Raw genomic sequence first — 21977 nt, forward strand, 5'->3', positions numbered from 1 at the left:
AGAAGACGGGACATGTAGTCCAGTACATTTGGGAGGCATCCAATTAGAGCTGTCTTTTTCAAACTTGGCCATTTTAAAACCTGTGGACTTCAACTCCCAGAATTCCCTTTCAAGATGTGTTTATTTCAGCTCCCAGAATTCCCTTTCAAGATGTGTTTATTTCAACTCCCAGAATTCCCTTTCAGAGATGTAGACTTCAACTCCCAGAATTCCTTTTAAGACATATTTATTTCAATTCCCAGAATTTTCTTTAAGACATGTTTATTTCAACTCCCAGAATTCCCTTTCAGACACTTAAGACTTCAACTCCCAGAATTCCCTTTCAGACATTAAGACTTCAACTCCCAGAATTCCCTTTCAGACATTAAGACTTCAACTCCTAGAATTCCCTTTCAGATATTTAGACTTCAACTCCTAGAATTCCCTTTAAGATCTGTTTATTTCAACTCCCAGAATTCTCTTTAAGACTATTTATTTCAGCTTCCCGAATTCCCTTCAAGATGTGTTTATTTTAACTCCCAGGATTCCCTTTCAGACATTTAGACTTCAACTCCCAGAATTCCCTTTAAGACCATTTATTTCAGCTTCCCGAATTCCCTTCAAGATGTGTTTATTTTAACTCCCAGGATTCCCTTTCAGACATTTAGACTTCAACTCCCAGAATTCCCTTTAAGATCTGTTCATTTCAATTCCCAGAATTCCCCTTTAGACATATTTATTTCAACTCCCAGGATTCCCTTTAAGACACGTAGACTTCAACTCCCAGAATTCCCCAGCCTGGCTGAGGAAATCCCCATATCTTAAAATGGCCAAGTTTGAAAAACTAGAGACAGAGCTAGACTAGCTGATGCACCAAAGATGGTCTGGTGAAAATTCAGTGTTAGACTTTTGGGGAGGTGAGTGACCCATAGCTGGGAACACCCCCTTATGCTTCCGATTCCCACTATTTCTAGGCTCTAGTAGCAAAAGGATGGATGGATCCAGTAGGCCCCAATTCACTGCCTTAGTGTTCCCATCTGTGAAATGGGACATATTAGTTGGGCTATCCATAGGCTAGGATAAAAAATGTTAGGTAGGGGTTGACTGAAATAATGCAAGTTAACTTCTGCCTGTGGTTATGGTGGTGTGAAGATAAGGGCCATGGGGAGGGAGGGGGGGTGTATTACCAAGGTGGCCATTTTGACTTTTTTGACCTCCTCCTGGACACTCCAGAGTTCAACCAATGGCAGTTTTTTTGCCTCTGGCCAAATGGCAGCACTGCGGTGAATAAAAACATACAAAAACTACGTTCTTGCACTAATGAATATTTTGCATACTTATCCCTGCTAGCTGGTGGAGTAACATGTTTCCTAATTTGAGCTTTGGGATTTATTTTGACCTCAAGCGATGCAAAAGCCTGTTCCCCAGTAATTTATGTCTTCATTTCATGTCTTCATTTAGATTGGTACAGTCACCTATTTTGTCAATAATTACAAATAACAGCAAGAATACAGAGTACAGAATAACAGAGCTTGGAAAGGAGGGACCTTGTAGGTCATCTAGTCCAACCCCTTTCCTCCATCGGGAGACCTACCGTTTCAGACAAGTAACCGTCCCGAACAAGGGTCCCTTCCTCGGTGATTTTATTGTTTTGCTTAGGTTGATTAGTTTTAATTGCATTTGCTTTTAATTGCATGTAAACACCTGGGACCTGGTGCTCATTAAGGAAGTGTGTAAATCAGGGATGGGCCGCTGGGGGTTCGGAAGAACCTCTAGCTAAGATTCCGTGCAGTTCGGAGAACCCTCAAATCCTAGCTGGCCCTTCCCACCCCACCCCTCCCAAGGGTCTCCACATGGCCCGTTTTGCTTTCAGGTAAGTGCAGGGCGTTCGCCGAGGCTCGGGGAGGGCAAAAAGCAGGCCTACCAGAAGTTCTGCTTGTTTCTGGCCTCCAGAGGGCCCCTGGAGCCTGGGGAGGCCGTTTTCATCCTCCCAGAGGCTTGAGGAAAGCCTCCGGAGACCGGGGAAGGCAAAAATGCCCCTCCCCGCCACCGCCGTGGTGCAGGAGGCCGACTAGTCCACGCCCAGCATGGCCACGCCCGCCCAGCAACTGGGTAGAGAACCCCTTGCTAACATTTTTGAAGCCCCCCCCCACCCGGTGTAAATATAATAAGAGCGGAGCTAACAGATTGTGCATTTAGATCACAGCTTGGCGATATCTGAGCTTGTGTGAGGGCGGAGGAGAATAATTGCAAATAAAGAATTATACTTCGTAATTTTGAGCGGCTTCAGACTGAGGATTTCAATAGAAAAACTCTTGAAAGGCAGAGCTCCATAGAATTGTGCAAACCCCCCCCCCCCGCATTTAAATCAATGCTGTTCCCATTTTACAGAATGGAAGACCAAGTCACTCCGGGAGTGAGACGAGCCGTCTTTAAAGTTGATCAAGAAATACCGGATGGTCCTCGCCTTACAACCGTCCGTTTAGTGACCGCTTAAAGCTACAACGGCACTGAAAAAAGTGACTTACGACTTACGTTTTTCACACTTAACGACCGTTGCAGCATCCCCGGTGGGCACGTGCTCAAAATTCATGCACGTTTGGCCACTGACTCACAGTTATGGCGGTCGCAGCGTCCCAGGTTCATGTGATCGCCTTTTGCAAACTTCTGACAAGCAGAGTCAACAGGGAAGCCAGCTTCGCTTAACGACTGTGTTACTAACTTAACGACTGCAGAGATTTGCTTAACAACGGTGGCAAGAAAGGTCGTAAAATGGGCCAAAACTTGAACAACTTAAACACTTTGTTTAGCGATGGAAATTTTGGGTTGCCAAAGATGATCACATGAAACGGCAAATGTCATAAATATGAGTCAGTTGTCAAGTATCTGAATTTTGATCAGGCAAATGGTCATAAATGTGCTGCAATGGTCACAAATGTGAAAAATGGTTATATTTCACTTTTTTCAGTGCCATTGTAACTTTTAACAGTCACTAAATGAACTGTTATAAGTTGGGGACTGCCTGTATATAGTGGTGTTTCTCAACTTGGAGAACTTTAAGATGGGTGGACTTTGACTCCCAGAATCCCCCAACCAACTGTCCCAGGATCTCTGGCCAACAAATGTTTGCTGGGGAATTCTGGGAGTTGAAGGCCACAAATGTTAGCTGGGGAATTCTGGGAGTTGATGGCCACTAAGGTTGGCAGGGGAATTCTGGGAGTTGAAGGCCACAAATGTTAACTGGGGAATTCTGGGAGTTGAAGGCCACTAAGGTTGGCAGGGGAATTCTGGGAGTTGATGGCCACTAAGGTTGGCAGGGGAATTCTGGGAGTTGAAGGCCACAATTGTTAACTGGGGAATTCTGGGAGTTGAAGGCCACAAAGGTTGGCAGGGGAATTCTGGGAGTTGAAGGCCACAATTGTTAACTGGGGAATTCTGGGAGTTGAAGGCCACAAAGGTTGGCTGAGGAACTCTGGGAGTTGAAGGCCACAATTGTTAACTGGGGAATTCTGGGAGTTGATGGCCACTAAGGTTGGCAGGGGAATTCTGGGAGTTGAAGGCCACAAAGGTTGGCAGGGGAATTCTGGGAGTTGAAGGCCACTAAGGTTGGCAGGGGAATTCTGGGAGTTGATGGCCACTAAGGTTGGCAGGGGAATTCTGGGAGTTGAAGGCCACAATTGTTAACTGGGGAATTCTGGGAGTTGAAGGCCACAAAGGTTGGCAGGGGAATTCTGGGAGTTGAAGGCCACAATTGTTAACTGGGGAATTCTGGGAGTTGAAGGCCACAAAGGTTGGCTGAGGAACTCTGGGAGTTGAAGGCCACAAATGTTAGCTGGGGAATTCTGGGAGTTGATGGCCACTAAGGTTGGCAGGGGAATTCTGGGAGTTGATGGCCACTAAGGTTGGCAGGGGAATTCTGGGAGTTGATGGCCACTAAGGTTGGCAGGGGAATTCTGGGAGTTGAAGGCCACAATTGTTAACTGGGGAATTCTGGGAGTTGAAGGCCACAAAGGTTGGCAGGGGAATTCTGGGAGTTGAAGGCCACAATTGTTAACTGGGGAATTCTGGGAGTTGAAGGCCACTAAGGTTGGCAGGGGAATTCTGGGAGTTGATGGCCACTAAGGTTGGCAGGGGAATTCTGGGAGTTGAAGGCCACAATTGTTAACTGGGGAATTCTGGGAGTTGAAGGCCACAAAGGTTGGCAGGGGAATTCTGGGAGTTGAAGGCCACAATTGTTAACTGGGGAATTCTGGGAGTTGAAGGCCACAAAGGTTGGCTGAGGAACTCTGGGAGTTGAAGGCCACAAATGTTAACTGGGGAATTCTGGGAGTTGAAGGCCACAAAGGTTGGCTGAGGAATTCTGGGAGTTGAAGGCCACAAATGTTAACTGGGGAATTCTGGGAGTTGAAGGCCACAAAGGTTGGCTGAGGAACTCTGGGAGTTGAAGGCCACAAATGTTAACTGGGGAATTCTGGGAGTTGAAGGCCACAAAGGTTGGCTGAGGAACTCTGGGAGTTGAAGGCCACAAATGTTAGCTGGGGAATTCTGGGAGTTGATGGCCACAAAGGTTGGCAGGGGAATTCTGGGAGTTGAAGGCCACAAATGTTAACTGGGGAATTCTGGGAGTTGAAGGCCACTAAGGTTGGCAGGGGAATTCTGGGAGTTGATGGCCACTAAGGTTGGCAGGGGAATTCTGGGAGTTGAAGGCCACAATTGTTAACTGGGGAATTCTGGGAGTTGAAGGCCACAAAGGTTGGCAGGGGAATTCTGGGAGTTGAAGGCCACAATTGTTAACTGGGGAATTCTGGGAGTTGAAGGCCACAAAGGTTGGCTGAGGAACTCTGGGAGTTGAAGGCCACAAATGTTAACTGGGGAATTCTGGGAGTTGAAGGCCACAAAGGTTGGCTGAGGAATTCTGGGAGTTGAAGGCCACAAATGTTAACTGGGGAATTCTGGGAGTTGAAGGCCACAAAGGTTGGCTGAGGAACTCTGGGAGTTGAAGGCCACAAATGTTAACTGGGGAATTCTGGGAGTTGAAGGCCACAAAGGTTGGCTGAGGAATTCTGGGAGTTGAAGGCCACAAATGTTAACTGGGGAATTCTGGGAATTGAAGGCCACAAATGTTAACTGGGGAATTCTGGGAGTTGAAGTCCTCCCATCTGAAAGTTGTCGAGGATACACAGATTCACACCATCAACTCTAAGGATCAACAAGCTGCAACATTTGAACAATTGAATAATTGAACAATTCAAGTGTTGGTCATAACCCCTTTCTCTCTCCTGCCTTCCCAGTGGAAGAACAAAACCCATCGTTCTGGAATCAACTGGGAGATAAAGCCATTCGGAAAGCGAGGCAGTTACAATACCGCAACTACAAGGCCAAGAACCTCATCCTCTTTCTGGGAGATGGTGAGTAGTTACTCCAGGGTGAAGCTTAACCAGGCTGGAGAGGTTGCTGAATCAGAATTATTATAATATTATAACAATAACAATAACAATAACAATAACAATAATAATAATAATAATAATAATAATAAGTTAATCTTTGGTGAGATTCTCAGCCTTTGAGGCTGGTTAATAGCTCAGCAGCTCGAGTCCTAACCAAGAACCTATTTATTATTATTATTATTATTATTATTATTATTATTATTATTATTATTATTATTATTATTATTATTTTCTTGGCTTTTCTCTCTCTTTCTTCATATGAAATTATTGGAGCATTTCGTTTTCTCCTTCAAGCGGCTGTAGAAATCTCGCTTCCCCACTCAAGATTTTCCCAACTCAGCACGATGATGTCAACATTGCAAGAAAAAAAAACTTTCTTCATTTGTTTTTAATCCCCTGATCCAACCAGGTTATTATGTTCATTGAGGGTGAACAAATGGAATTAAATGAAAACTATATCTTTCCCTTGTCCGTTTTGCTTTGAAAATGTAGGAAAGGAATGAGAGAATAATAGAGTTGGATGGGACCTTGGAGGTCTTCTAGTCCAACCCCCTGCTTAGGCAGAAAACTCTAAACCATTTCAGACAAATAGTTATGCAATCTCTTCTTAAAAACTTCCAGTGTTGGAGCACTCACAACTTCTGGTGGCAAGCTGTTCCACTGATTAATTGACCTCAGTGTCAGGAAATTTCTCCTTAATTCCAGGTTGCTTCTCTCCTTGATTAGTTTCCATCCATTGCTTCTTGTCCTGCCTTCAGGGGCTTTGGAGAATAGCTTGACTCCTTCTTTGGGGCAGCCCCTGAGATATTGGAACATTGCTATCATGTCTCCCCTAATCCTTCTCTTCATCAAACTAGACATACCCAGTTCCTGCAATCGTTCTTCACATGTTTAGCCTCCAGTCCCCTAATCATCTTTGTTGCTCTTCTCTGCACCCTTTCCAGAGTCTCAACATCTTTTTTACATCGTGGCGACCAAAACTGGATGCAATATTCCAAGTGTGGCCTTACCAAGGCATTGTAAAGTAGTATTAACACTTCAGGTGATCTTGATTCTGTCCCTCTGTTTATGCAGCCCTAGAACTGTGTTGGCTTTTTTGGCAGCTGCAGCACACGGCTGGCTCAGATTTAAGTGGTCATCCACTAGGACTCCAAGATCCCTCTCACAGTTACTACTATTGAGCCAGGGACCACCTAATCTGTAGTACCTGTGCATTTGGCTTTTCTTTTCTAAGTGTAAAACCTTCGCTTTTCTCGACATTGAATTTCATTTTGTTTGGATAGGACCCATTGTTCAAGTCTGTCAAGATCTTTTTGGATCCTGAGCTTGTCTTCTGGTGTGTTGGCTGTTCCTGCCAGTTTACTATCATCTGCAAATTTGATGAGTTCCCATTCTATTCCAGCATCTAAGTCGTTTATGAAGATGAAGTTACGGGAGCTTCCCCGTTACTCCCGTGTTACACCTCTCCTGCGCGAGCTGCACTGGTTACCAGTGATCCTCCGGATCCACTTCAAGGTGCTGGTGCTTACCTATAAAGCCCTTCATGGCATGGGCCCGGGGTACTTAAAGGAGCACCTACTGCCTGCCTCTCACTGACCAGCGCGCTCACATAGGGCAGCCCTCCTCGGGGTGCCGTCGACCAAGCAATGTCGGCTGATGGCGCCTAGGATGAGGGCATTCTCAGTGAGCCCGCCGACCCTCTGGAATGCCTTATCCACCGAGCTCCGAATGGCTCCCAACCTCCGCTCCTTCTGCAAGGACCTAAAGACATGACTTTTTAAACAACTCATCTGATCTGTGGGGGGTTTTAATTGGTTTTAATATGGGTTTTAAATTGTGGGATTTTAATTTTGCTAAATTAATTATATTTTTTTTATTGTTCTTCGGTTTTTAACCTTTTGTGAGCTGCCCCGAGTCCTTCAGGAGAAGGGCGGCACATAAATTTAACTAAATAAATAAATATTGGATCAATCAGGGACTTTGCGATGTCCCTGAGATCGACAGGAGGTGCCCTCTACTACCACAGTCAAACCTAGACTGTGGGGTTCTAACTGGACCGTCTGGCAGCGGGGCTATCGGTGGCGATTCTGGAGCCCCAAAATCGCACATCCGTTTCACTGCAGCATCAACTTCTGTACCCCACTGCTTACGTCCCTCCATTTAGATGTAGTACCATCAGGGCCGGATTTTCCTATAGGCTAACTAGGCTTCAGCCTAGGGCCTCAAGATCAAGAGAGGCCTACATTCAAATTGTTAGCAAAATTAAAATTACACTTTCACTATAGGTGAAAGAGCCTCATAAGTGGAATAGCCTAGGGCCTCTTTTCATCTAGATCCGGCCCTGAGTACCATTAAGAACTACTCATTGAGTACGGTTTGTCAGCCAGTTACGAATCTATCTGGTGGTGATGCTGTCTATCCCACATTTTACTAGCTTACCAAGAAGTAGGTTGTGATCTACTAGTACTTCAAGTTCCAGGACTCTGATGCCTGTACACTAATGCTCAAAGTATGAGGAACAAAATGTGGAGAACTTGAAGTCCTACTACATGAGGGCAGAGACGGCATTTTTGCTGTTACCGAAACTTCATGGTATGAAACCCATGACTGGAAAGTACTGCTAGGAGGATTTAACTTGTTCAAAAGAAACAGATCTAACAAAAGAGGAAGGGGAGTTGCATTAACTACTGAAATGCAAAAATAAAATCAAGGATGAAAATATTTATATACAGATAGTCCTCAGCTTATGACCACAATTGAACCCAGCCAACTCTAGAAAGAGTGTAGGGAAGAGCAACAAAGAGGATCAGGGGAAGAGCAACAAAGAGGATCAGGAGGCTAAACCGTACCATCGGCGGTTGCAGGAATTGGATATGTCTAGATTAATGAAAAGAAGGACTAGGGGAACAAGACAGCAGTCTTCCAAAATTTGAGGGGCTGCCACAAAGAAGAGGGGGTCGGCTTGAGGCAGACCCCAATTTGCTTCACTCAACAGGGGCTGACTCAGGGGGTCAAAAAGGAAGAGCTGATTGGCCGAGTATCACTTGCAGGAATTAATTATTGGATGGGCTCAAGCTAAGATCAAGGTGAAAAAGGGGAACCAAAACAGCCGCCGGTGGCCCAGGATGGTTGGCATCCAAGGGACAAGGCAAGGTTTGGATGTGGAAACTAATCAAAGAGAGAAGCAACCTGGAACTGAGGAGAAATTTTCTGACAGTGAGAACAATTAACCAGTGGAACTACTTGCCTCCAGAAGTTGTGGGGGCTCCATCACTGGAGTTTTTTAAGAAGAGATTGGACAACCAGTTGTCTGAAATGATATAAGGTCTCCTGCTTGAGCAGGGGGTTGGCCTAGATGACCTCCAAGGTCCCTTCCAGCTCTATTCTGATTGATTGATTGGTGGCTTTAAATGAAACTAGAATTTCAGATTCTCCGAAATATTTAATATCTCTTGCTGAGTCTTCCTATTGTAATAGCAACATTTCTTGGTTTCTTAAGAAAGGAAGCTGAGATTTCAGCCAGAATGTTCGTAATAGGTTTCCCGCCGGTTCTGGAATTTTTTTCCATCAAAGAACACAAAGGCAACCGTAAAAACCAAGGATCTCACAACGCCCCAGGAGATCACCAAAAAATCTACCGGTTGCACTGTGTTATATACTCAGCATCCCTGATTTTAATCTTGGGTAGTTTTTCCCCACCGACCCCACTTATGAATTATGATTAGAAAACCACCAGGATTCCTTCCAACTGTGTTATTTTGTTATCTCCTGCCTTCGGCAGCGGGTTGGACTCAGGGGTGGGTTCTAAATTGTTTTACTACCGGTTCTGTGGGTGTGGGTTATTTTGTGGGCGTGGCTTGATGGTCATGTGACAGTGGGCGTGGCTTGATGGTCATGTGGCTGGGTAGGCGTAGTCAACTCAATGTCACTCACGTCAAGGGGAGTCATAGTTTTTTTGACCACGCCCCTTGTTCCTTCCTCTCAGGCCCACTTTTGACTCAGTCAGCCTGAGAGAAACATCTCTAGCAGGTCTGGCTTTCAACCATTGTCTTTTTGATTATCTCAGAGTCACTGTGGGTTTTTTGACCAGATAATTCTTTAGGATTTAGCAGCGGTTCTGGTCTACCAGGCTTTTAACTGCTTGCAGAGCCGTACCGGTCTACCCATTTGTTTTTGGAGTGCACTAGTCTATCACCACACTGCCTTTTACCGCTGATCAGCTGTAGGGCAGCCCTTTGAAGTGCCGTGGCAAGAGTTTAAACATTTTTTTTGCCGCTCTGCCACCACTGAGAGCATCGGAAACCGCTTTCAGGCAGCTTGGCCTCAATTGCCAATCTACCACTACCGAGCGGTTTACAAGGAGCGGATCGGTTCTAGCCGATCAGTTGGGAGGCTTCTTGGCTTCTAAATTTAAAGCGACGGTGTCTTGTTTTTTTTTTCTCTTCTTTGTCAAGTGAGCCCTGATTTTTTCCTTCTAGCCGATCAGGTGGGACTCGGGAGGCAGCAAATAGATTGGCGGCGGGGGCCAGGCAGAGGTGGTATTTACCAGTTCTCCAAACTACTCAAAATTTCCACTACCGGTTCGCAAGAACCGGGGAGAACCGGTAGCAACCCGCCACTGGTTGGACTAGAAGACCTCCAAAGTCCCTTCCAACTCTGTTATTATGTATTCTGTGTGTTATATTCCTAGGAAATAGAGTGGTTGGGGTTTTTTTTGTGTGTGTATTGTTGGCAAAATGCAAATACAGTATGTCACAGAAGTGAGTACACCCACTCACATTTTGTAAATATTTAAGTATATCTTTCCATGGGACAACACTGAAGAAATGACACTTGGCTACAGTCTAAAGTAGTGAGTACACAGTACTCACTTTTTGTTGCCAGCAGTTTAGACATTAATGGCTGTGTGTTGCGTTAATTTGAGGGGACAGCACACTTACCCTGTTATACAAGTTGTGTACTCACTACTTTACACCGAAGCCAAGTGTCATTTCTTCAGCGTTGTCCCATGAAAAGATATACTTAAATATTTACAAAATGTGAGGAGGTGTATTCACTTCTGTGATAGACTGTAAATACATTTATTTCCTCCCGAATTTGTTTCTGCTATAGATTTTGCCGGTTGTGGGTGTGAAAGAGGCTGCAGTGCAGTGGTGGGTTTCAACATTTTTTACTACCGGTTCTGTGGGCGTGGCTTGGTGGGCGTGGCAGGGGAAGGATACTGTAAAATCTCCATTCCCTCCCCACTCCAGGGGAAGGTTACTGCAAAATCCCCATTTCCTCCCGATCAGCTGGGACTCAGGAGGCAGAGAATAGATGGGGGCGGGGCCAGTCAGAATTTTTACTACCGGTTCTCCGAACTACTCAAAATTTCCGCTACCGGTTCTCCAGAACTGGTCAGAACCTACTGAAACCAACTTCTGCTGCAATGTTGGTTTGTGCAGGAGCGACCAAGGGAGGACAGGAGAGGGGGTGACGAGGTGACCTCCACGCAGGTCGATATTTGCACTGGCTGATGGAGCAGATTCTTTTTCCCCTTAGAAGGAACGGTTGTTGCAGACCGAAGTAGGGTCTAATTCAGCCCCGCAGGTTTTCTCATGCCGAGTTTCTCTCCCTGGCAGGGATGGGCATCCCCACCATCACAGCCACTCGCATCCTGAAGGGGCACATGCAGAACCCGGTGACTCCAGAATCACCTCTAAGTATGGACGCTTTTCCCTACGTGGCCCTTTCCAAGGTAGGAAACCGGTGGTTTTATTAGTGGACGGGAAACTTGTCTTTCCCTGCCCTTAAAAGTTCTTGGGACATAAATAAGATGATCAGATCAGATGAGATGATGATAAGACAAGACAAGTCGATGATGGGATGGGATGGGATGGGAAGATGAAGGGATGGGATGGGATGGGATGGGAAGGGATGAGACGAGAAGGGATGGGATGAGAAGAGAAGAGATGAAGGGAAGGGAAGATGAAGGGATGGGATGGGAAGGGAAGGGATGAAATGAGATGAGATGAGATGGGATGAGATGAGATGAGAAGGGATGGGATGGGATAAGAAGAGATGAAGAGAAGGGAAGGGAAGGGGAGGGAAGGGAAAGGAAGATGAAGGGATGGGATGGGATGGGATGGGAAGGGAAGGGATGAGATGAGATGAGATGAGAAGGGATGGGATAAGAAGAGATGAAGAGAAGAGAAGGGAAGGGAAGGGAAGGGAAGAGAAGGGAAGATGAAGGGATAGGATGGGAAGGGAAGGGATGGGATGGGATGGGATGAGAAGAGATGAGAAGAGATGAAGAGAAAAGAAGGGAAGCGAAGGGGAGGGAAGGGAAAGGAAGAGGAAGGGATGGGATGGGAAGGGAAGGGATGAGATGAGATGAGATGAGAAGGGATGGGATAAGAAGAGATGAAGAGAAGAGAAGGGAAGGGAAGGGAAGGGAAGAGAAGGGAAGATGAAGGGATAGGATGGGAAGGGAAGGGATGGGATGGGATGGGATGAGAAGAGATGAGAAGAGATGAAGAGAAAAGAAGGGAAGCGAAGGGGAGGGAAGGGAAAGGAAGAGGAAGGGATGGGAAGGGAAGGGATGAGATGAGATGAGAAGGGATGGGATAAGAAGAGATGAAGAGAAGAGAAGAGATGAAGAGAAGAGAAGGGAAGGAAAGGGGAGGGAACGGAAAGGAAGATGAAGGGAAGGGATGAGATGAGATGAGAAGGGATGGGATGGGATAAGAAGAGATGAAGAGAAGGGAAGGGAAGGGGAGGGAAGGGAAAGGAAGATGAAGGGATGGGATGGGATGGGATGGGAAGGGAAGGGATGAGATGAGATGAGATGAGAAGGGATGGGATAAGAAGAGATGAAGAGAAGAGAAGGGAAGGGAAGGGAAGGGAAGAGAAGGGAAGATGAAGGGATAGGATGGGAAGGGAAGGGATGGGATGGGATGGGATGAGAAGAGATGAGAAGAGATGAAGAGAAAAGAAGGGAAGCGAAGGGGAGGGAAGGGAAAGGAAGAGGAAGGGATGGGATGGGAAGGGAAGGGATGAGATGAGATGAGATGAGAAGGGATGGGATAAGAAGAGATGAAGAGAAGAGAAGGGAAGGGAAGGGAAGGGAAGAGAAGGGAAGATGAAGGGATAGGATGGGAAGGGAAGGGATGGGATGGGATGGGATGAGAAGAGATGAGAAGAGATGAAGAGAAAAGAAGGGAAGCGAAGGGGAGGGAAGGGAAAGGAAGAGGAAGGGATGGGATGGGAAGGGAAGGGATGAGATGAGATGAGATGAGAAGGGATGGGATAAGAAGAGATGAAGAGAAGAGAAGGGAAGGGAAGGGAAGGGAAGAGAAGGGAAGATGAAGGGATAGGATGGGAAGGGAAGGGATGGGATGGGATGGGATGAGAAGAGATGAGAAGAGATGAAGAGAAAAGAAGGGAAGCGAAGGGGAGGGAAGGGAAAGGAAGAGGAAGGGATGGGAAGGGAAGGGATGAGATGAGATGAGAAGGGATGGGATAAGAAGAGATGAAGAGAAGAGAAGAGATGAAGAGAAGAGAAGGGAAGGAAAGGGGAGGGAACGGAAAGGAAGATGAAGGGAAGGGATGAGATGAGATGAGAAGGGATGGGATAAGAAGAGATGAAGAGAAGGGAAGGGAAGGGGAGGGAAGAGAAGAGAAGGGAAGATGAAGGGATAGGATGGGATGGGAAGGGATGGGATGGGAAGGGATGAGACGAGATGAGAAGAGATGAAGAGAAGAGAAGAGAAGAGAAGGGAAGGGAGAGGAGGGGAAGGGAAGGGAAGGGCAGATAAAGGGATCGGATGGGATGGGATGGGATGGGATGGGATGGGATGGGATGGGAAGGGAAGGGAAGGGATGAGACGAGAAGGGAAGAAAAGGGAAGGGAAGGGAAGATTAAGGGATGGGATGGGAAGGCAAGGGATGAGAAGAGAAGAGAAACGAAGGGAAGGGGAGGGGAGGGGAAAGGAAGATGAAGGGATGGGATGGGACAGTAATTCAATATGATAGGATGCTCTCAATCGTCCCTCCCTCTATAGAAAGTGGTAAGGACAGGGGAAAGAAGTTGTACTTTTCTCATTCGGCGTAGAAAATTCGGTGCTCAATTGTGGTCACATGTCGAGGACTATCTGTATTCTGCAATTTCCCTGAAGCCATAAAGGAGAGAGAGCTGTTTTGAACCGGGTCTCCCTGGGCCTCTTATACCCCACAGTAGGGCTGTTTTCTTTCTCCTTTGCTCCTCTCCCCGCCGTGCCCCTCAACCTGGAGAACCTGCTTTGAGACGCTGGGAACATGAATACTTGGGGCTTTCTCCCAGCTGACCCTCTTGCTTTGGGCAGACCTACAACGTGGACCGCCAAGTGTCCGACAGCGCGGGAACGGCCACTGCCTACCTCTGTGGGGTGAAGGCCAACTACAGAACCATCGGTGTGAGTGCCACCGCCCAGTATAACCAGTGCAATACAACCAAGGGCAACGAAGTCATTTCGGTCCTGAAGCGGGCTCAGCTGGCGGGTAAGGATCAGAGGATGGGAACGGGGGAATTTGGAGTTGGTGGACTTAGAATATTAATCCTTCACTTTCACTTTCACTTTCGCTTTCGCTTTTGCTTTCACTTCCGTTTCTGCTTCCGCTTTTGCTTTCGCCTTAACCTTCACCTACACCTACACCTACACCTTCACTTTCACCTACACCTACACTTTCGCTTTCACCTACACCTTCATTTTCACCTACACCTTCACTTTCACCTACATCTTCGCTTTCACTTTCACGTACACCTTCACTTTCACTTTCACTTTCACCTACACCTACACTTTCACCTACATTTTCACTTTTACCTACACCATCACTTTCATCTACACCTACACCTACACCTTCACTTTCACCTAACCTACACTTTCGCTTTCACCTACACCTTCATTTTCACCTACACCTTCACTTTCACCTACATCTTCGCTTTCACTTTCACGTACACCTTCACTTTCACTTTCACTTTCACCTACATGTACACTTTCACCTACATTTTCACTTTCATCTACACCTACACCTACACCTTCACTTTCACCTACATCTTTGCTTTCACTTTCACGTACACCTTCACTTACACCTGCACCTTCACTTTCACTTTCACTTCTTACACCTTCACTTTCACTTTCATTTTCACTTACACCTACACCTTCACTTTCATTTACACCTGCACTTTCAATTACACTTGCACCTACACCTGTACTTTCACTTCCACTCTCACTTTCATTATTGCATGCACACCAAATTTTTGTATGCTAGAATGGAGAGGATGGAATTACGCAAGCCACACAGGTAGTCCTCGACTTACAACCATTTGTTTAGGAGCCGTTCAAAGGTACAACGGCACTGAAAAAAAGTGACGTATGACTTTTTCACGCTTACGACCGTTGCCGCATCCCTGTACTAATGTGATCGAAATTAGGATGCTTGGCTGCTAACTCGTATTTATGATGGTCGCAGTGCCCCAGGGTCACGGGATCCCCTTTTTGCGACCTTCTGACAATCAAAGTCAATGAGGAAGCCGGATTCGCTTAACAACCGTGTAACTAACTTAACACCTGCAGTGATTCAATTAACAACCATGGCAAGAAAGGTTGTAAAATGGGTCAGAGCTCACTCAACAACTGACTCACTTAGCAACGGAAATATTTGGGGCTCCATTGTAGTCAGAAGTCGAGCACTGCCTGGACTCATTTATCTTTCTGGTTTCAATGCCTGTTTCATCTGAATTGGGGTGGGTTTCACTTACCTTTGCTACAGGTTCGCTCGTGCGCGCACCAGTGGTGGGTTTCAAATTTGTTTACTACCGGTTCTGTGGGCGTGGCTTGGTGGGCACGGCAGGGGGAGGATACTGTAAAATCTCCATTCCCTCCCTAATCCAGGGGAAGGTTACTGCAAAATCCCCATTTCTTCCCGATCAACTGGGACTGGGGAGGCAGAGAATAGATGGGGCCAGTCAGAATTTTTACTACCGGTTCTCCGAACTACTCAAAATTTCCGCTACCGGTTCTCCAGAACTGGTTAGAACCTGCTGAAACCCATCTCTGGCGCGCACACTGGCTTTACTCACGCACCCCGTCTGTGCGTGCGCAGAAGCTTCTGCGCGTGTACAGAACTTATTTGATGACGTCCGGATGGGTGGGCGGAGCCTCCCGCCACCGGTGCTACCGGTTTGCCCGAACCAGAGTGAACTGGTAGCCACCCACCACTGATCTGAATGCGTCATTTTCACTTCGCCTCTCGGTCATTCGGCCGCTTTCACGTACTCTGGGTGTTTCCATCCCCTTTCGGGCTGATTGTGTGAACGTCCCTTTCTTTCTTCCTCCATCGCAGGAAAGTCCGTGGGGATTGTGACCACCACGCGAGTCCAGCACGCTTCCCCGGCTGGCAATTACGCCCACGTGGTCAGCCGAAGCTGGTACAGCGACGCCAACCTGCCTCAGTCCGCGCTCGAGGGGGGCTGCAAGGATATTGCACTGCAACTCATCGAAAACGTGAAGCTCACGGTAAGTAAGTAAACCTTGAAGCCTTGTTCGAGAGCCTTTCTTTTTATATATATATATATATAAAAAATAAAGTTGTATTAATTTTCTACTATGGCATTTAATTAGTGCTTAATAAACATCGTATTGTCTGGGTTGTTTTGTTCGCTGAACAATACAAATTATATTCCTAACCTTCACCCTGCTTTTTTCCCAGCCGTCGATAAAATAAATTCCATTTTTGGTAGCATTCTGTCTCTTCTTTCTGTTTGATCTTCGATGGAAGTCTGTCTGTCCATTTCTGTCAATCCAATATCTTCTTAATTATCTCTTCATCGAGTGCAGGGGTTTCAAACTTAAGGCCTGCGGGCCTCATCCAGCCTGCAATGTGGTCGGATCCAGCCAGGGGTGAAATGTAAAGTTTGTTCTGTGGGCGTGGCTTGGTGGGGTGGGGTGGGGGTAATGTGACTGGGTGGGCGTGGCCAACTTTAAAAAAAAAACTTTTCAAAGCATTTTTTCTAATGCTTTGAAAAGCCTCTGGCGATCAGGCAACTCAGCTGGGATCGTCAGAGACTTTTCAAAGCATTTTTTTTAACCATGTCTTCGGTTGCAGAAAAAAAATGCTTTGAAAAGCCTCTGACGATCCCAGCTGAGCCGCGCGATCATCAGAGGCTTTTTAAAAAAACTTTTAAACGCATTTTTTCATCGGAAGAGGTTGTAGAAAATAATGCTTTTAAAAGTAAAAAAAAAAAGCCGCTGATGATCGTGCAGCTCAGCTGGGCATGGGGGGGCGCAGGGATTTTTGCTACCGGTTCTCCGAACCACCCACCACCATTGCTACCGGATCGGGCGATCCGGTCCGAACCGGGATTATTTCACCCCTGGATCCAGCCTGCGGGGCAGTCCTGGTCTACCCAATGCGAAGAGGAAACATGTCACCAGTTTGGGGACTGGTATCAAGCAGGCCACGCCCACCCAGTTGGCCACACCCACCCAGTGACCCATGCCCAGCCGTCGCCCCCCCCCCCGAGGTCAAACATAACCCTGATGCGAAACTCAATGAAATTTAGTTCGATCTAGTGGTATTTCTTCTTTTTTCCAATGCTGCGCAAATACAATCCTCGCCGCTGTTAATGCATGCAATATTAAATATACACTTTGTTGATCAAATTTTTCTGGTATTATGCCTAATTAAAAAAAAGTTCAGGTTTAAGATCGACAGGTTTTCCTGACGTCTTTTCTAGCCACGTGTTGTATTTTTGTCCAAATTTTGGGGGGGGGGGTTTAGCACAAGTCCACCACATATGACAATATGTGCCAGTTTTTTGGTTACATTTCCAACGTTTACTAGACTTGAGATCCCTTCTTGCTAACTTCTCTTGAGTTTCGGCAGCTTCTGGAGCTGCTCTGAAAATACAATTTAAAATAAAGGGCAAAAACACAACTTTCCCCACGAAGCCGAGACCTATAAATCATAATAATGATGTTGATTTTAACTCTGATATTTACTCAATCCATTTTATTACAGTTCCTACTTTTTTTAAATGGCTGCCAACTACTTTGACAACACCTGGGACAGTACCGTCATAAAATAAGTAATAGAATAAGCCAACTTCCCCTTCAGCGGAAACTCGGAATGTATTGTACCAGGCTCCGTATCCTTGGATTTTATGCTTATGCAAGAAAACCAAGAAGCTCAGAAGGCGCCAGGGACCCTATAGTTGTGGTCTTCCTCCTCCCCCCTCCTCTCCTCCTCCTCCTCCTCCTCCTCCTCCCCCTCCTCCCCCTCTCCTCCTCCTCCTCCTCCTCTTCCTCCTCCTCCTCCCTCTCCTCCTCCTCCTCCTCCTCTCCTCCTCCACCTCCTCCTCCTCCTCCTCCCCCTCCTCTCCTCCTCCTCCTCCCCCTCCTCCCCCTCTCCTCCTCCTCCTCCTCCTCTTCCTCCTCCTCCTCCCTCTCCTCCTCCTCCTCCTCCTCTCCTCCTCCACCTCCTCTCCTCCTCCTCCTCCTCCTCCTCCTCCCCCTCCCCCTCCTCCTCCCCCTCCTCCCCCCTCCTCTCCTCCTCCTCCTCCTCCCCTCTCCTCCTCCTCCTCCTCTCCTCCTCCACCTCCTCCTCCTCCTCCTCCTCCCCCTCCTCTTCTCCTCCTCCCCCTCCTCCCCCTCCTCCCCCTCTCCTCCTCCTCTCCTCCTCCTCCTCCTCCTCCTCCTCTTCCTCCATGCAAACCCCTCTCCCTTCTAGTACTGATGATGCTACCTAGTTGGGTAATGAAATGTTTGCAAGAAAACCACCAAGCTCAGAAGGCGCCAGGGACTCTATAGTCCTCCTCCCCCCTCCTTTCCTCCTCCTCCTCCTCCTCCATGCAAACCCCTCTCCCTTCTAGCACTGATGATGGGTAATGAAACGTCTGCAAAAAAACACACCACGTTCAGAAGGCACCAGGGACCCTGGCAAATAATATTTTTTGCACACTGTCTTTTCCTTGGCAGGTGGTCCTGGGTGGGGGCAGGAAATACATGACTCCTAGAGACACCCCAGACCCCGAATACCCCACCCAAAGCTCCACCAAAGGGACCCGTAAAGACAAGAGGAACCTAATTGAGGAATGGCTCCGAGCTTCGCCGGTAAGTGTCAGTTCTTTTCCTGCCTCTTCTCCAACTCTGGCGCCCTCCATTTGCGGCGGAACTACAAATCTCAAGCTTCCTCTAGCAGAATGGGAGTTGCAGGTAGTCCTCGGCTTACAACCGTTCGGTTAGGGACCCTTCCAAGTTACACCAGTACTGACAACAAGGGACATGACCAGAGGCGGGCTTCCCTTCCCTTCCGGACTGGTTAGCAAATGTGAGCGTGCTTTGCTCGCACACATCTCCTGTGTGCATGCGTACGGCCTTCTGCGCATGCTCTTTGCTCGTGGATTACGTCCGGGTGCGTGGGCGGAGCCTCCCACAGTCACCACTACCAATTCGCCCGAACCGGACAAAACCGGCTGAATCCCAATTCTGGGACATGATTCTCCCAGCATTCCCGTGGTCACGTGATCAAAATTCAGATACTTGGCAAGTGACTCGGCATCCCTAATAATGTCATGTGATTTGACAACTGTTTCACATTTACGACGGTCACAGTGTACCGGGGTCAGGTGATTCCCTTTGGCGACCTTCCCACGAGCAAAGTCAGTGGGGAAGCCGGATTCCCTTAACAACCGTGTGACTAATTTAACAACCGCAGTGATCCAGTTAACAAATGTGGCAAGGAAGGTCGTAAAATGAGGCAAAACTCCGTTAAAAAATGTCTCGCTTAGCGACACAAACTTTGGGCTCCATTAAGGTCATAAGGCGAGGCCTACCTGTAAACGCAAGTGCTCCAAATTGCGGCCACGTGACCGGAGGGGGAGGCAGACATCGGAATTTAGAACTAGGTGGAACATCGCTTTTGGGTGATCTGTTGTAACTTCAAATGGTCGCTAAGTGACCGTCCTAAATCGAGGACTATCTATAAAGCATGATTTGCCCCAAGCTGAGAAAGCTTCTCGTGACGCTCAAGAGAAAACAGGGGGAGACTTAGAGGCCACATTTTGTCTGTAGCATTTAGCCTCGGAGGAAAAATTTCTCAAGCTTGGCCCCTTTAAGACGTACGGACTTCAACTCCCAGAATTCCCCAGCCAGCATGGGGGAATGGCTGAGGAATTCTGGGAGTTGAAGTCCACACGTCTTAAAGGACCAAGGTTGGAAAACCCTGCTGTTATTGAAAAAAAAATTAAGATGGCTGCAGGTAGAGCTTCAACTGTCCCGTGATGCCCGCCATTATGACTTTTTTGACCTAACTTGCACCCACCCTCACCCCCGGGGGGTCTCTCTCACCAGTTTCTGGCTTTCTGTTCTAGGGCAGCAAATATGTTTGGAATCGAGCTGATCTCTTGAAAGCTGCCAAGGACCCAAACGTTCACCGTATCATGGGTAAAGGGTTCAAAATGCTCTTTTTCCTTCCCCCGTGTGTGTTTTTGTGTTTCTTTCTGTGTGTGTTTGTGTGTCTCTGTGTGCCGTTGTTGTTTTTTTTTCTTCTCTAAACATGGTTTAATAGAAAGCTATTAAACTCAGTTTACAGATCATGGAGAAGCCGGTGACAAAGATAGGGTGTCAGCGCCTCAACGCTGGCATAGAGAGCAGAGGAGAGAGATAAGCTCTGAACTTTTGCCTGCTAAATCCCTTTGAAGTCGGGTTGTCGTGGAAATGAGGAGGGGAGACATTCCTGGGAAATGACGAGACAAGAAGGCTGGAGAATGACTTGGAAGATAGCCAATGAGAAGCAGAGATTTGGGGATCGGAAAGGGAGGGATTGGGGGGCAAAAGGTCAGTCTTGTCCGCATCGAGTCATGATCCGGTGGCTGTGCTCAATTAAAGAAAAGATTTCCTTAAAGATTGGCAGTTTGGAAATTCATTTACTTTGAGATAGCATCGAAGTCTGACAGACGGACAAGACTGACCTTTTGCCCCCCAATCCCTCCCTTTCCGATCCCCAAATCTCTGCTTCTCATTGGCTATCTTCCAAGTCATTCTCCAGCCTTCTTGTCTCGTCATTTCCCAGGAATGTCTCCCCTCCTCATTTCCACGACAACCCGACTTCAAAGGGATTTAGCAGGCAAAAGTTCAGAGTTTATATCTCTCCTCTGCTCTCTATGCCAGCGTTGAGGCGCTGACATCGTCCTTTTCAGGGTACTCACAATTACAGTTTGTGGTTTGTTTGTTTTGTGTATGTGTGTGTGTGTGTGACATTACACAGGAGGAAGAAAGGACTTCCCTGTCCAAATCAAGAGGGAAAGTTTTAGACAGCAGCATTCTGACATGCAGTTTAACCCCCATCTCAAAATTGCACACTCAAAAGAGAGTTGCATTTGTGTTTTGCTGATGGAAGAATAAAGAGAAGGGAGTTAAAAATGGCCTCCCTCTTCTTAACTAGTTTCCCCAAACTTAGATCGAACCATAAAATCGGCAAACTGGATGGATTCACACCTTCCTGCGGAGCCCGCCCAAAAGCTAACGGAGATATCGCCAACCCAGCTTTACATGTTGTGTGAATGCAGCCAGCATGTCTTTCTCTGGTCGTGTTACACGTGTGAGGTGATTGAGTGGTTTGAACCTTGGACGTTCAAACCGTGGCCTTCACTGGTGGTGTGAAGGTCCATCCAGAGGTGGGCTGCTTCTGGTTCACACCGGTTCGCACGAACCGGTAGTTAAGATTCTGTGCAGTTCGGCGAACCGGCCGAATCTCACCATTGGCTGGCCCAGCCTCTGTTTGTTTTTTAGCCTGTTTTCTGGGCCATTTTCCGGGCCAAAAATAGCCTGAAAATGGCCCAAAAAACAGCTAGAAAACAGCCCAAAAAAACAACCAAAAAACAAGCTGAAAAACGGGCGAGGGCAGGGACAGCCAATGGTGGGAATAGCCGAACCGGCTGAATCCTACCTCTGCCTTTTGAGGCGAGTGGCCAGGAGGTGGGGCTAAGTGTGATGAGTGACGTCACTCACCCAGTCATATGACCATCCGGACATGCCTACCCAGTCAGAGAACCGGTTGTTAAAAAACTTACAACCCACCACTGGGTTCATGCCACGTTTCTTCCTTTTCTCAGGCCTCTTTGAACCTTCAGACATGAAATACGAGCTGTACCGAGACAACAGCACTGACCCGTCTCTGGCCGAGATGACCGAAGTGGCCATCAAACTCCTCAGTGCCAACCCAAAAGGCTTCTATCTCTTTGTCGAAGATAAGTCTTGGGTCCCTACCATGATGAGTGAGGCCTTCTTCTCGAGTTCTTCTCAGGTCCCCAAGCGATCGAAGGAGGAACCGACAGCAGCGAAGGATTTGGCGGGGGAGGGTGAACAAATAGCTTATCTTTACACAAGATGAGTAAACAAGTCAGGGAAATCTCCAATCCGGTGTTTGTTAACCTAACTCTAAGATGGGTGGACTTCAAGTCCCAGAATTCCCCAGCCAGCTGGGCTATGAATTCTGGGAGTTGAAGTCCACCTATCTTAAAAGTTATACCTG

The 21977-nt window shown here is 47.2% G+C and overlaps 1 protein-coding gene across 1 annotated transcript in view; it reads left to right on the plus strand.

The window, feature by feature from the left end:
- The window catches only part of LOC148112986 (intestinal-type alkaline phosphatase-like), a 33464-nt gene that overhangs the window by 5902 nt on the left and 5585 nt on the right, over positions 1-21977 (plus strand). The window contains exons 2-8 of the mRNA XM_087872399.1: positions 5271-5387; positions 11048-11163; positions 13769-13943; positions 15789-15961; positions 18422-18556; positions 19816-19888; positions 21559-21693. Coding sequence (XP_087728525.1) covers positions 5271-5387; positions 11048-11163; positions 13769-13943; positions 15789-15961; positions 18422-18556; positions 19816-19888; positions 21559-21693 — 924 coding nt within the window. The remainder of the gene's footprint in view (positions 1-5270; positions 5388-11047; positions 11164-13768; positions 13944-15788; positions 15962-18421; positions 18557-19815; positions 19889-21558; positions 21694-21977) is intronic.

The sequence above is a fragment of the Pantherophis guttatus genome, chromosome 6, assembly GCF_059756535.1.
Source record: "Pantherophis guttatus breed Tessera chromosome 6, ASM5975653v1, whole genome shotgun sequence".
NCBI classification, from domain to species: Eukaryota; Metazoa; Chordata; class Lepidosauria; order Squamata; family Colubridae; genus Pantherophis; species Pantherophis guttatus.